A 15217-nucleotide genomic window follows, 5' to 3' on the forward strand; every position below is an offset into this window, starting at 1 on the left:
AATAGCAAGAAACATCATTAATACATACGACTAAATCTATCATTAAATACACACACTACAAACACCATGAAGGCTAACTGATCATTTCAAGCAGATCATATAAAACATTGGTTGGATAAAATATGATAAGACATTGGTCAGTTTTGTGAATAAAATATATTTAACTTTAAAGGCATGTCATTCTCTATTAGTAGTTTCACCAAAACGATGCCTAGCCTCCCCCTCTGCAGTTTACTGCAGTACACTATAAGAGGCTAAAACACCATATGTGACACTTATTTTGTTCAGGGTCAGTAGGCTGGGAGTATGCAGCATGACAGGAGCTCAGCAGATAATCACTTTATCCGCTCCTGATGCTGCTGTAGCAGGACAGGCAGGTTTGTTATCCACCCTGTTCCTTAGGTAAAATTTAACTATTTCTCCTTAACCATAGTTTTGATTGTACACATTTTCTCATCAACTAACAACCATCTCTACTGGTATGCATGTTTCTACAGGTGCTTTGGTTTAGTTATACATCGATAACACCACTAGGTGTCTCTCTAAGTCAAAAATTGTAATTGAATGTAGTTTTTCACTTTGTTTTACATGCAGAATAATTCATTAACTTCTTATTACATTGAAGGGAAAAAATATAATAAGAGGAAATGTTGAGCCATAAAATGTAAATTTCTTTCTGCCGACTGTTTTTTCTGAGAGATAGACCTTGATCTTAAAAATTTACATGTCTGCTTTGTGAGGTAATTTAGAAATTCAAAGCAGTTTGGCGTAACATGAGGGGAAAAAAGAAGATTCAGACTACATGAAATGTGATTTAAGATCCCTCCAAGAAGTAGTTCCCTTAACGAACCAATTACTTAATCAATTATGAAGCCGTCACTACCTGAGAAGAGTCCTGAAATCCTTTTAGCTTCATGAGAGCTGTTTTGCAGCAAGGAAATGCTTCCACTGTGTCCCGAATGTCCTTTCTGATGAATATATAGAGTAAAGAGTCTATCAAAGGGCTGAGATAGACCAGAGCGCTGGTCACAACACTGGACAAATAATGAACACAGTCTTCTGCATCAGTGCCATTGTCACCTTTAAGAGAGCAATACAGATTCCTGAAACTGAAGGGGAAGAACATAACAGTGTATGTCCCCAACACCAGACTCAAAACCCCCAAAACTCTCCTCCTGTTCTTTTTTCCGTGTCTAAATGGCCGTGCTCTTGTTGAGGGCTTTCCATGTGGCGATGAAGAGACCCAGAAGAAATGGAGCAGGGAGCAAACAGACGATGGAGAAAAGCAACAAGAGGGATGTATGCTGGAGCATTAAGAAGTACTGTAAAGTGCAGTATGTCAGTGACAAAACCCACGTGCCAACTGAGATCAGGATGGATATTTTTACTCTGTTCTTTGTGTGGTACCACACAGGACATGCCACCATTACATACCTCTCTGCAGAAATCAGCAGCATGAAACCCAGACTGGAGGTAAGGCCCAAGTAGACAAAGAGTCGTGTGATACAACGGGCCCTGTGGAGTGGGTAGAAGGTGGGATCAAAAAACCTGCTTATGATGAAGACAACTGTGATCCCGATCTGAAGGAGATCTGACAGGAGCAGGTTCAGTGCGAAGATTGGAGCGACTTTGTCCTTCTTAAGTAGAAACAGGAGAGCGTAGAAGGCCAGGCAGACTTCAGGAAGTCCTATGAGGAATATCACCCAGTCCACTGTGATACCAATGCTATTCGTGTAATAGACAGGGTCTTCACAGAGAAGTGAAGCATTGTCATGTTGCCCAGTCATCCTGCTGTTGTTAGACATTTGTAGATTTGACTTTGAAGCTTTAAGCGATGAACGCTTCACAGCGAAGTTGCATTTGTAGCTGTTTTTTTAAGATGCATTCCACTGATGGTACGAGAGGATTGAAGAAAACCGCTGAGAACGTGATGAAGCTGTATCAGACAGAATCTCTTCCTAAATCCTCTGATACATAAACAAACACACAAACCAGTTAAATGTAGAGAAAATGTTTCATTGAAAAACTCAAGAACATGAAAAAATACTATGTATGTAAAAATGTGCTTCAAAATGTAATAGCTGTATAGTTAAACTAGTTAAAATGAAATTTAAACACAAAAAGAAAGAAAGAAAGAAAGAAAGAAAGAAAGAAAGAAAGAAAGAAAGAAAGAAAGAAAGAAGGAAAGAAAGAAAGAAAGAAAGAAAGAAAGAAAGAAAGAAAGAAAGAAAGAAAGAAAGAAAGAAAGAAAGAAGTATAATTTTCTTCATTTGAATGACTTACTGTTGCCTCTTTGTTTGATGAGTTCTGACCAACAACCTATTGACACCCCTGTTTCCTGTTGAAGCAGTGATGTTATTCGAGCAGTATGTGGTTTAATGTGACCTTTGATCGACTCATATAAGGGAGGAGTAGGATAAAATATGCAAACTAGGACTATCTCTATTGTACAACATTTCAAAATGAATATCTCAAGGAAGTGAAGCCACTTATTGTTTACTTTGAAGTTTTGGTAAAAAAAAAAAAAGGTTCTGAACTTTTGTCTTTTTTTGGAATTATATTGAATTTTCACATATCTGTTTTGTGTTGAACAGATAGGGAACCCTTTTAAAGCGCTATAATATTCAAAACAAGGCAAAACAGGTGAGCATGACGCAGCATTTTACCAGTATTATCCAGTGTTTCTTTTTCTTTTGTGCATTGAAACATGATTTCAGCATTTTTATCATAAAGCTGTTTATGTGAAATACTTTGTTACTTTTATACCACAAGCAACTTTGAACACTCATTTGATGACAGTATTTCCTTAATCCTGAGACTGCTGCCAGGTGGGGATCTCTACTCACTGTATTTTAGTAGATTTTTGTTTTATACACAATTTTATTTAGTAGAATATTGATTGATGACTTGCTCTCGTTTTATCATGGGAGGTGTCTATCTGAACACCTTCATTGACAACCATGACCACCTTCTGGAAGGTTGGACACTATAACTGGTCCTCAGTCAGTTGGCCATTTAAGACTGTTTGCTGCTTGATCCCCTGGCTCTTGTTTTAACCCAATTCTGGGGTCATTTTTCAGAACATTTATCGGTGGGCTGCCAAGCTTACGGCAGCAACAGTTAGCAGCAGCCAACAATTACTTCACCGAAGCTATAGGTCTATCAGGAGAAGAGATGTTGCTGTTTAAGAAACAGACTGGAATGATTACTGATGCCACTATATGATTTACAAAAGCAAACAAGACCATCAGCAAAAAGACAGTAAAATATTCCAATTTCTGCAGCACAGATTTATAATGATACATTTGACTGTTTGACAGCAGGATGAGAGTTTACATCAGAAAATACCACCTACCAAAATCTTGAAAAATGTATCTTAAGAAAATGACCAACCCTGAATTTAATCAGTGTAATAGAAATCTACTTTTTCTTCACGGGTCAATAATATAGACAAAAAAATAAAAGTTCTTCACAAGAGCTTTCAAAAGTTTCAGCTGCACTTGCAGCATAGACATTTCAGAAACATCAGGACATCCGGGTGACATATTTACTTAAACTAAATAAGACCCTTTAAATGCTGAGGGTAATTATTGTGATCTTAGTTGAGATCAGTTTAGTTTTAAGTTGCACAATCATTCCCCCTCCCCTCTCATCTCAGGATCATGTGACCACCTTGAGTCATGTGTGAAGGTTCAAGCAGATTCTGATCTGTTGGGATTAGCCTCCACAGCCAGCATATTGCCCGCTCACAACACACACGATCACCGATGGCCACAGTCTGCAAACACCAGGACACCTACAGGTAAGAAATAAACTACATTTTTCTGCTAGACCGAGTCAAACATCTCTTTTAAATCAGTTGAGCTGAAGACATATGAGTTTGAGGTTAAACATGTAAAAGCAGAGCACATGTAGACTTAATCAGACCAACAAGCTGTCAAGGATGATCTCTTGATCCCCTATGCTTGGGTTTGATTCAAGGTAACGTTCATCTAGGGTCAGTGTTACAGCCGTTGACCTTGTCTGTGATAGATGGACAGTCATCCTTAACTTTATTTATATTTTTATATTCTATGGACATTAATATGGTCTTCACTCAATATTACATGTAAACGTATCATGAATCTGCTCTTTTGGGCAATTGTTTTTTCAGCCTATTTGCTTTCCATATGTTTTGAGGTGTCTCTGTAAAGTTTGTTTACCCTCAGTTAATTTCCTAGTAACACTGGCGTTATAGTTAAGTGTTCTATAAATAGAGCACAGTAGGCGAAAGCCCAGTATAAAGGATTACTGGTCTGAGTGCACAGTTGGAGTGAAACAAGGACTTCACACTTGCCACTACCTCAAAACCAGCTGTCTCTAAATTCTCATCAGCATTAGTCCTTCTTACATGTAACAGCAGCATATGTCCTGTGCAAATGTTGCTTTTCATTCAGTGTTTAACAGCCTACAATGGGATGTCTGGTTTCATGTATTTGTTTCACACATTTATAGAAGAAAATAAGGACAATAAGAAGGCCTGTGTGGGTGTGATGGAAGCCTGCAAAAGGCTTCGATAAAAACCTCACACAGAAGCCACACAAGATAATACAAAAATGTAATTTTACTGTTTCAAACATTATTAAGGCTTGGTTTTTCTTTTTCTTTTTTTTTTTACATTGCAGAATTTTTAGTTTTAATAAAAGTTGGAAAGCAAGAGATGTAGGAAAAAAAACATGTGAACAACAGTTTGATATATTGTTATAACATTTTTATGAATATGCAGTGGCATGTTAAATTACAATTTCAAATCTTAAATATAAATCACTGATGTTTGACTGCAATCAAAGCCGTCGTGTGTTTTTCTGAAGTTTAATTTTATGCACTTTAATGAATGTGTTTCTGATCACACTTGTCTATAAATCAACTGTTAGCATCTTTGTGTGACACACACATCAAACTACAGTGAGCTGTCTTCCGATCATTATGGCGTCCGGCGAGGAAGAGCTGACCTGCTCCGTGTGCCGAGACTTCTTCAGCCAGGCCCACCCGCTGCCCTGCGGTCACAGCTTCTGCCCCACCTGCATCCGGGAGGCCTGGAGCGCCCAGGACGAGACAAGAACCCGCTTCACCTGCCCGCAGTGTCAGGAGGAGCACGGCGAGGTGCAATGTGACTGCTGCACTTCTGATACAGAGGATGAACAAAAACAGTTAGCGGTCAAAACCTGCCTAAAGTGTGAAGTGTCGTTGTGTGCCCGACACCTCCAGCCCCATCTGGACAGGCCGGCGTTTAGCACCCACCTGTTGGTGGATCCACTGATGGACCTCTCCCAGCGAAGATGTCAAACGCACACAGAAATACTGCGCTACTACTGTGCCGATGAAAGAGTGTATGTTTGTGGAGACTGTCTGCTGGACGGGGGCCACGCTCAGCACAAAGTGAAGGCGCTGAGACAGGTGGAGGAGGATCTGAAGGTCAGCTGAAAGAATACACAAACTGTGTTTCTATGATTGCGTGTGAAAGATTGTCTGGTTTTTTCATGTGTGAATTTCTTTGCAGGTCATTCTCCAAACACTACTCAGAAAATCAGAGGAGAAGCTGATGGAAGGGGAGCGAATCCTGAAAGAGCACGGGAATGTTGACGCCTCTATGACTGTGAGTATGAACTGCAGGGAAAATAGGATCAGGATCACAATCAAAATCAGCTGTAATAGGGCCCGCTGGTGGCGCAGTGGTTAGTGCGCGTGTCCCCATGTACGGAGGCCATGGTCCTCAACACGGGTTGCTTGGGTTGGGGGCCAGAGGGTCACCAGTTCAAGTCCCAGTGCACCAAAACATGGAAGTTGGTCTCATACCTGGAGGTGTCCCTGGTCACTTCCTGAGTTCGACCAAGATGCCACTGAGCAAGGCACCAAACCCCCATCTGCTCAGGCACTCTTTCATGTGCAGTAACCCATTGTGACATCTCTTAGTATGTGCATGTCCATAGGATCCTGTTTGTGCATGTGTGTGTGTATTGCAGCCTACGTGTGTGTAGCGTGTCTCAATAAAGCAGAGTAAACTTCCCTAATGAGATTCCTAAAGTATGTAACATAAAAAATATGACACTAGATCTAAAAGTATTACGATATTTGGCAGAGTCAGACATGTAAACAATGAGTGGGTGTTTGTGTCATTGGATCCTTGTACATGGGTTGATCCTGCATGATGCAGTTAAATGGTCATCAGTGATTTCTAAATCCTGTACTGTCAGAGGTATGACACACAAAGGATCACATTAAAATCCTTTCCTCGTCTCACCCTGGGACTGGCCTTGTTCTCCCCATGGGCTTTGGTTTGATTGTCTCTCAGTCACTGACGTGGCACCAACCAACAATCTGTCATGCCTCTTGGTCGCAGGACTCTCTGAAGCAGGACGACACACAGGTGGAGCGGCTGAGCTCAGACCTGCAGCTCCAGGTGAAGAAGCTGGTTCTGGCACTGAGGGAGATCACCAAGAGGGAGAGACAGCAGGTGATAGAGCGAGTGAGCGAGGACTGCTCCAAGGTGAGAGAGGACATGAGCCGAGTGCAGAGCATCCAGCACTACCTGTTCTCTCTGCTGGCAGAGCCTGACCCCTTCCTGCTCATCTGGGTAAGAGTCAGTGCTGCACGGACACTATCAATATCACCAGATTTGCGTTTGGAAAAGGTCATAGAAATGATCATAATGATGAACATAGAAATAAACATGTTAACAATCTTATGATAAAAAGGTGTGGCTGATCTGACTGACCTGCTGTTTGTCTGGAGGCTTAAGGTCCGCCTCAGCTACAGCTCTTCGCCTGTTGTAAGGTTGACCAAGAGATAGGTTGAGACAGCATTCCCAAACATGGCAACTGCCATAGACAGGCTGCAGGCGCCCCCCTCAGTAACCCTTGAGTGACATCACAGAGGCTTTGACCAGTTTTTTTAAAGGCAAAGATTGTAATCACTTGATGGTTTTGGTCAAGGTTCCACTTTGTCCAATGGTTTGATTTTATTACCAAAAACAGACAAAGCTGCCGTCTCATGAGCCTCAGCTGTACTTTGTCAAGCTCTATTTAAACTGCATGCTAACAACTGCACACACTAAACAATCCCAGCAAACAGTCCAAGCTATTAATCAGAGCGATAATTTAAGAACAGTCAAGAACATTGTGATGGTCAAGCAGTTCTATATTGTTTTTACAAAGGCCATGACTTACTCAAAAAAATGTACCTAAAAAAGATTATTTTGACGGTAATGGTCCAAAAGAGTCTGTATTTTTATTATCTTTTCATGCTTTAGGATCAATTAAAACGTTTCCAATGATTATGCAGACAAAATATTTTTTTTCTTTTGTCTCAAACACAGACATGAACATACTGCAGATGAGACTTTAGAAAAGAGACATCCAGATTGTCTCTGCTCTCCTCTCGAGATTTCCTGTATATGGAATGAGTTTATAAATTGAGGAGGAGATATTACATACCCACATAATGAAATGTCCAGGGCCACAGATGTGGTGAGCTTTATGTGTGATGAGATTAAACTTTGTGTTTGTTAACTTTCATATGCAGCTCTGCACATTCACAGGGACTTTTGTTAGACTCTCTTTGAGTCGAGGGCTCTATGTTGGTTTTTTCTCAGCTGACCTTCACTCTTCTCTCCTCAGGCCTTTGAATCAGACGACACAAAGTAAGTTCAGTTTGAGTCAGTGACACTGTGGGACGTCATGTTAGATCTCACGTGTCCCTACGTGTTTATGTGTGTGCTGATATGTAGTAGTATTTGGAGATAGTATAACAGAAATGGTAGAAGAAATGTATAGTGGTAAAAAAACAAGTAGTTCCTTACACATGCCTTGATATGTGCTCATTCCTTTTTTTTAAGGTTAGTAGAAGACCTGAACAGCCCAGTCTTCAGACCTGATGCCATCAGCATAGACAGGAAACACATCTTAGAGGACATAGAGAGCAAGTACAGAGAGTTCATCACTTCCACCCTGCGCTGCCTCAGTGACCTCAAACGAGAGCTGTGTGAGTGATACAAGTCTGTCACCTTTATCTTGTCCTGTAGAAAGAAGGGTTTCATCTTGGAAAACACACTCTGGTTTCTTAGAGAAAGTAAGCTACGACGATTGATTGATTTATTGATGATCAGTGAGCAGCTGTAGGAAAACAGGACAGCTACAGCTATCCTTGCTGTGTCCAAAGTTGCACATATAAACCCCTGTAAAAAAACTGATATTCTTTTTTGTTGTTATACAACATGTGAGAAGTCTCCTTTGTGTGACCTTTACAGCGAGTTTACACTGAGCCAAGCAAACTGATTTAAGCGCACCTTGCTTCTCTTTGCAGTATTGAAAATGGCAAAAATCAACCCAAGTAACATAACTCAAACAGAAATGAAATGTAGCCTTTTCACACGCAGTGAAGCGCTGATGTCGTCATTATTAGTGTGGCTAAGAATTTAGAGATAATCACAGTCTGCTGGTATTCCTTTTCAAATCTCATTTTTAAACATGATAATCCTTGTTTTGAACAGTTTAACAATTCAGAGATAAATGTAAGTAACAAGCATGAAGAGATTGTGATTTGTTCTTTCATTTGTCAACAAACTTTCTGACTAAACTGGACTGTAGCCAGTTAAGTCTGTTGTCATGTTAATAAACTATGGTCAGGACGCACGGGGTGAATAATACACAGCATTAACAGTCCCTGTGATGCTGTAATCTATTCAAGTAATTATGAAATGCCTCTTGTTTTATCCTTGTTTTATAATCTATATTTTACTGTTTGGCTCTTCTCTCCACCAGTAACCAGTCCTTTGACTCTGGACACAAACACAGCTCATCCTCTGTTGAGCATCACTGACGACCTTCGCTCAGTGACGCGGGTTAAAGGCCGCTTGCCCTGCGCGGCTCATCCTGAGCGATTCGACCACTGGCCGCAGGTCCTCACTGCCCAGACCTTCTCCTCCGGGACTCACTACTGGGAGCTGGAGGCTGAGGGATTCTGGGATATCGGCGTCTGTTATAGAAGTATTGGACGTAAGGGGAAAGATGGCAACGCCTTTGGGAACAACAAGGTTAGAGTTCTACACGTTTGGATCTGTTGACGCCTCCATCATTCAAAGACCATAAGTCCAATTGTTTGGCACTAATTTGTTTTTAAGAGATGGAAGCTTCTGTTTGAAGTGCGTGGTATTATTTCATGTCCTGAGAATCAGTCTGAGTTTGGGTGATTTCAGTGAAAATGTGGAGGCTGCTTTTCATGTGAACTCAAAGACTAGCATACGCTGGAAGACTGTGACCTCCTCTCATATCCTTGAGAAATATACCATTTTACAAAGACTGTGTATCGAGCGAGGGCCACTATTTAAAAGACCAAAGCTGGATTCATGTAGAATCGTAAGACGAGGTAACGCCAGAGGCTCTTTGTTTGTACATTAGGGTCCTTTGCAGTTTGGGAACCCCTGACTCTAAAGCAAGACACATTTTAAAATCTGTTGTGGTGACAATTTAAGATGATTGGAGACCCAATCAATCATTTCCTGTATTTACAGTATCATTAGTGTGTGTTTTACCTTCAAAGGGGTCAAAATAAGTAAAGTGTAGAAATTTATTAGGTCTGCTTACATCAATTATGAGGTATGAGCGCTTGTCTGATCGATTGAACATTTAATGTGCAAAGTACAAAATATTTTCTTTTTTATATAGATGTAATTACTTGATGTGCCGTATGCACATTCACATTGCTCCTTTTGTCCAGCTGACAGTGCCCAGAGCAAAAGTCAGTTTAGTTTACTATCAATGGAAATGAGAAAATCCCCAAAAGTTTCCGTCTAAGATGAAGGAACTTTGTTAATAGCTTGTCCATATTACAACATAAATCAAACAACTCTATGCCAACAACATAATCAACACATTTTGTATATCTCTTTATTTATTTAAATTTATTTATAAATTTAAGCTCCTGTGAAGAGTTTTATAAAAAAGAACTGAAGCTGATTCATCTTTATGAGCTACACAAACAAACAAAACCGACAGTATAAAGACTGAATATTTTCATAGTGATTTTGAAGTGCAGAGGTGGAAGGTGTCAGAAGAGGGACACAGTTTGAGTTAAACAACACAAGGGATTAAACAAGTTTGTAGAGTAACAGAGTGCAGGGTAAAAAATATATATTTTTCAGTGATTTTTTTTGGCTCTGTATGCCTTGAAAATAGCCTCCCTTTTTTCTAGGCAATATTCTTGATGAGTGATGCATTTTGTTGAAAGTAAATAAATTACTTCTCGTGCACAAGACAAAATCAGCACAGAGATATAGTGTACATTGTCCTCCACGGGGGGGCGCCAAAACTGACACAACCTGAAAGTTCCTCAAAGGAGCTTTAAGTGAAAAAGTGATTCCTTGGTTAAAACCCAGCTGCTTGTATTACAGGTGTCATGGAGTTTGACTCAGCAACATGACAGGAAGCTAGCTGCCTGGCACAACCGCAAGAAGACCCGCCTCGCATATCAGATGACTGGCAACAAAGTAGCTGTCGCTGTGGACTACGGCTCGGGTACCATCACCTTCTCTGAGGTCGGACCATCCAGCAACCTCACCCACATCCACACCTTCTCCACCGCCTTCACTCAGCCGGCGTGTTTGGGCTTCGGACTCTACAAAGCTGAGCTCAACAGCCGCATCTCAATCATCAAAGTCTGAGGAGGGGGATGGAAAATAACCCTAAAGATCTGGTTGGTGAAAAAGTCAAAGCCAAGACAAAGTGGAGTTTATTTATATCTCCACATCAGGAACCTTGTTGGTGGCAGTTCTCAATGAGACTCTTTGATGTTTCTCAGGCTGAGCTCAGCTTCTTCCTCCATAATGACACAAAACTGTGTAACTCTTTCTTCTGTGAGAAATGATGTCTAACAGAGAAACGTGAGAAAAGAACACGTGAAAAGCAGCTTAGTGGACCCAGGCAGGACCACACATGAAGAGAAAACGACATGACTTGAACTTGTTTGTGCTTTTCTTTCTATCTGTGTTGATTAAAATGTAGATGACTGGTGATGGAAATCTGTTTAAGTAACCCAACAGAGGATTGAAATGTTGTTTTCTTTGCATACCAGGTTCAGTTTGTCTGTTTTCCTATAAAACATTACACTTCAACAAATCATTCCTCTTTTTAAGAACCACTGTACTACCTCGTTTGTCTGAAAGCTATTTTTTTAAATACTGAATTATACTGAAATACTGAATCATGTTTAAGCCATTTTAGTTATTCATTAGACTGTTCTGAGTAATATATACAAAGCGAAGCATATATGTGTGTGTGTGTTCATATATATATATATATATATATATATACACACACATACACACACAGTGAATGCAGCCTATTTGTCTGCTGTAGTGTCTTATCACAGAAGCTAACTAGTTATTGAAAGTATTAAAGGTGTACAAAATGTTTTCCCATTCAGGTTTGATCTGTATAACAGCCTGAAAACACAGATAGCCAATTATCTTCTCTTCATTCTCCTTTACTTCACTGTACAGGTGAGTGGGCGGTAGTAACATAAAGGGTGAGAAAGAAGCTGGAGGAGAGGAGGGTGTTGCTGTGTGTGTGTGTGTGAGAGAGAGAGAGAGAGAGAGAGAGAGAGAGAGAGAGAGAGAGAGAGAGAGAGATGAGCAGACGCTGGCTCGGTGGTGGTGATCAGACTGACTGCCATGCTTTGAAATAATGTGATAGAGGAGCGAGACTACAGAGGTTTTAACCAAACGTCAGCTGGAAGGAATCTGCTGTTTTCACCTGATATGGAATACAAGTCTTCTCAGAAGGAAACAGGTGATCATCCTTGTCTTTATTCACCTTAAACTGCTCAGGGATAGTAGTTGTGTCATTTTAGGACATTAGATTTAACCTGAATAATGCATTTGTTTTCCCATAATGCCTGTCTTCTTTCTTTTATGGCAGATGTATTTGGGTGTGTTGGAGTTAGTTTTATTAAAGCTGAAAAAGATGTTTTCATTCAGGCTGTTACTCATCTTTGTTAAAGGTAAATTAGTAGGTTTTTTAAAATTATTAATCTGTTTTAACTCGGGGGCATCACATGCTGTCACATTTCATCTTTAATTTCTCTTACAAAGTTAGAGAGAAAATAAAGATATATTGCAAAAAGTAATCTTTTCTGTATAAAGGATATACAGTATGTGCATGCGTAAATGTGAAGCAAAAGCATAAAGGGGAGCGTGTGTGTGAATGTGTGTGTGTGTGTATTGTGCGAGGGAATGCGTGTTGAGCAGCGTTGGTAGGGAGGAGGGGATACGTGTAAAAGACAGATGGTCACTCAGTGGAGTTGTTCCCCCTCGCCCTCTCTGTTTCTCACTCCCTCCTGGGTCCGGCATCTTTTCCCTGTCACCTCTCCAGACTCTTACCTCAACTGTTTGTTTTTCCTAATTTCTCCTAGAAATGTCTTTTTTTTAATTGTTTCCTCGTTCTCTCTAACTTTAAACTCAGGTCTTTACTCACTTTTCTGCACTTTTCTCCCTCCATCCCTTTCTTTCTTCCAGCTACATCTCTTCTGCCCTCATGTCGGGCTTTTTGCTGATGGTATCAATTTGAAAATACCAGGAGATTTTTGGACTGATTGTCATTCTGGACCCTGCTGTCACAGCACACAGGACACTAGAGCGATTTGGGATTTGAAGGGTCAAAAAAGAGCAACAGATAACTGACAGCTACATCCAATGACCAGTTCTGTGTTTTATCCAAGTATTATTCAATATTGAGACTCACCTTCTGGTTTTTCAGTTTCCTGAGTGGAAATTAATGACCTTCATCTAGTATTCAAAAAGAAAGTTAACCTTTGGATGATTTTCAAAACAAAATTCACCATAGCATGTGTGTTTTTAACTCAAAGTTGTCCAAAGTGACGCTTCTTTAAAGTAAGATCAATATAAGAAATTAAACTCAGCATTTCAGATTCCGTCATGCATCTCAGGTTACTTCTCCCGCACCTCCACACACTCCTCGTCCTCCTCCTGCTGATGTGGGGGCCGATGGAGTCCATGAGCCAGAATGACACAGAGCCCATCATCCTGGAGGGAAAATGTTTGGTCGTATGTGACTCCACTCCTTCCTCCGAGCCCGCTGGTAATGCTCTAGGCATGTCGGTCCGCTCCGGCTCGGGCAGGGTTGCCTTCTCTGCCAGCCGTCAGACCAACCACGAGCCCACAGACATGAGCAACCGCACCATGATCATCTACTTTGATAATGTGAGTATCAAACTGCTGCTGGATATCTGTCACAGGCAGGATGCCTCAAAGCTCATCACTGACACGAGAGAACAAATTACTTTCAACATTGCCCATAAATTATTTTGGTTTGTCTTATTCCTCAACCTATTTCACAGAAAATTACCCTTTTATCAGTGCGACATTAAAAGTCTTCTCCACACGGCTTCTTGAAGCTGTTTTTCAAAACGTTTTCTGCCAATAAGATGCACATACCATTAGAGCTCTGAGAGTGAAGAGAATGATAATGGAGTAAACACTGACCTGGGAGAGGTCTGCACCTTTACCTACTTTTGGTATTTTTTGGAAATGTAAAATATTTCAGGAGAATTTGTGAAGTCTTCAACATTGATTGAAGTCACTCTGGAGTTTTTATCTCTTGACAATAACTTCACAGTTCATCACCAGTCATCTTTGGATTGTTTTGTTTTTCCAAACCTTCTTAACACTTTATCTTTATGTGCATATCACCCATCATCTTGCCTTTCTTCTTCTCCCTCCATAATGGTTGCAGATTTTGGTGAACGTGGGCACCCATTTTGACCAAGAGAGCAGTGTCTTCCTGGCACCCAGACGAGGTGTCTACAGCTTCAACTTCCATGTTGTAAAAGCTTACAACAGACAAACTATTCAGGTACTAAACTTAAAGTGTGACACCTTCTTTCACTACCTCAACTTGCAAGCTTTCATCCCTCATCCATTTTGGATCCAGGCAGGTGGCAGTCACTCTATGAGTCTGGTCTTGCTTGAGTTTTCTGCCTATTAAAAGGGAGTTTACTCTTTACAGGCGTGCTCATTTATGGATAAATGTTTGGTCTCTCTAGTCTAAAGAAAACATCAAAGAGCATGACTGTTTTTTTGTAAATACAATGTGTTACATTTTGGAGCTATATAAATGTATTGATCTATTGATTGTTTTGCACTCGAATAGGTCAGTTTGATGCTGAATGGCTGGCCAATGATTTCAGCGTTTGCAGGGGACCAGGACGTGACCAGAGAAGCGGCCACTAACGCAGGCCTGGTGATCATGGAGAAGGGGGACAAAGCCTACCTGAGACTGGAAAGAGGGAACCTGATGGGAGGCTGGAAGTACTCCACCTTCTCTGGATTCCTTGTCTTCCCCTTGTGAGGAAAAGTTTGAGGGGGGAGGGGGTGATAGAAAGAGAATAGGGGAGGGCACGACTTCAATCTGTACCTCTTTATACAATGCATGACGGGATGTGTTTTATGCAAAGTGAGATCAACAGAATTCTTATCTGAGGCCAAGATAATAGAAGTGTTTGAGAAGCGATCAGTAAACACGATTTAGCTATGGATTTTATTTGCTCTGTTTCTGTGTATAAATATATACTTGTCTGGTTTCCATAGCAGATACTTTAATTGTGACAAAAATATAAAGTAGCCATGTGCAATGTGGGCTTCTGTGCTAAGATGCTTTTATTTTTTTCACTGATATGTTGGAAACACGGCTGCGCTCCACATGGCCTCCTGTCTAGCAAACAAACTTTTGCTTTATTCTATTGTGGTGTACGACTGATGCTCCTCTTTCTGCCTGTTCTTCTCCCGCAAAATAATGTTTATTTACACAAATTTATATTGAGGAGAAAATATCAAAATAAATCCATATAAAGTCTGGCTTTCTCTTTTCAGCATCTTACATTGTCACATATTGATTTCCATGAGCAATCAAGGCAAAAACATTTTTGAATCACGTCCTGACTGAAAACCCCAAATCACTGGATTGATTCTGAAATATGTTGTGACAGTTAAACATGTAAATGAGTGTTCCTCCCTCCTCTCATGGTTCTCAGTGCCTCGGCAGCTGTTTGTAAATATAGCTCTCACCAGCAGAGTTGGCGTTGGCGTGGACCGAGCAGAGCAGCGTGGAGCAGAGTGTGAGTGTGGTGAATAGCGGATACTCCTCGCAGGGCCACAGACAGATGGAGG

At 40.7% G+C, this 15217-nt stretch overlaps 2 protein-coding genes across 3 annotated transcripts; both read left to right on the plus strand.

Moving 5' to 3' along the window:
- Positions 1–3716: 3716 nt before the first annotated feature.
- Positions 3717–11309, plus strand: trim110 (tripartite motif containing 110). Of its 2 annotated transcripts, none has more exons than XM_079349235.1 (8): positions 3717–3802; positions 4914–5454; positions 5540–5635; positions 6380–6613; positions 7656–7678; positions 7874–8019; positions 8799–9070; positions 10427–11309. In XM_079349235.1, exons 2-8 carry the CDS (start codon positions 4966–4968, stop codon positions 10694–10696), a joined length of 1530 nt encoding a protein of 509 aa, XP_079205361.1. In that variant the 5' UTR covers positions 3717–3802; positions 4914–4965; the 3' UTR covers positions 10697–11309. The 2 variants fall into 2 exon arrangements, with proteins under 2 accessions (XP_079205361.1, XP_079205362.1); XM_079349236.1 differs by having other exon boundaries at positions 3777–3802; positions 4946–5454.
- A 326-nt stretch (positions 11310–11635) lies between these two features.
- On the plus strand, positions 11636–14903 carry cbln12 (cerebellin 12). The gene is made up of 4 exons (XM_079349248.1): positions 11636–11822; positions 12548–13252; positions 13785–13904; positions 14202–14903. Exons 2-4 carry the CDS (start codon positions 12968–12970, stop codon positions 14397–14399), a joined length of 603 nt encoding a protein of 200 aa, XP_079205374.1. The 5' UTR covers positions 11636–11822; positions 12548–12967; the 3' UTR covers positions 14400–14903.
- The last annotated feature ends 314 nt before the right edge of the window (positions 14904–15217 follow it).

Source organism: Symphodus melops (genome assembly GCF_947650265.1).
Source record: "Symphodus melops genome assembly, chromosome: 7".
In the NCBI taxonomy this organism is placed as follows: domain Eukaryota; kingdom Metazoa; phylum Chordata; class Actinopteri; order Labriformes; family Labridae; genus Symphodus; species Symphodus melops.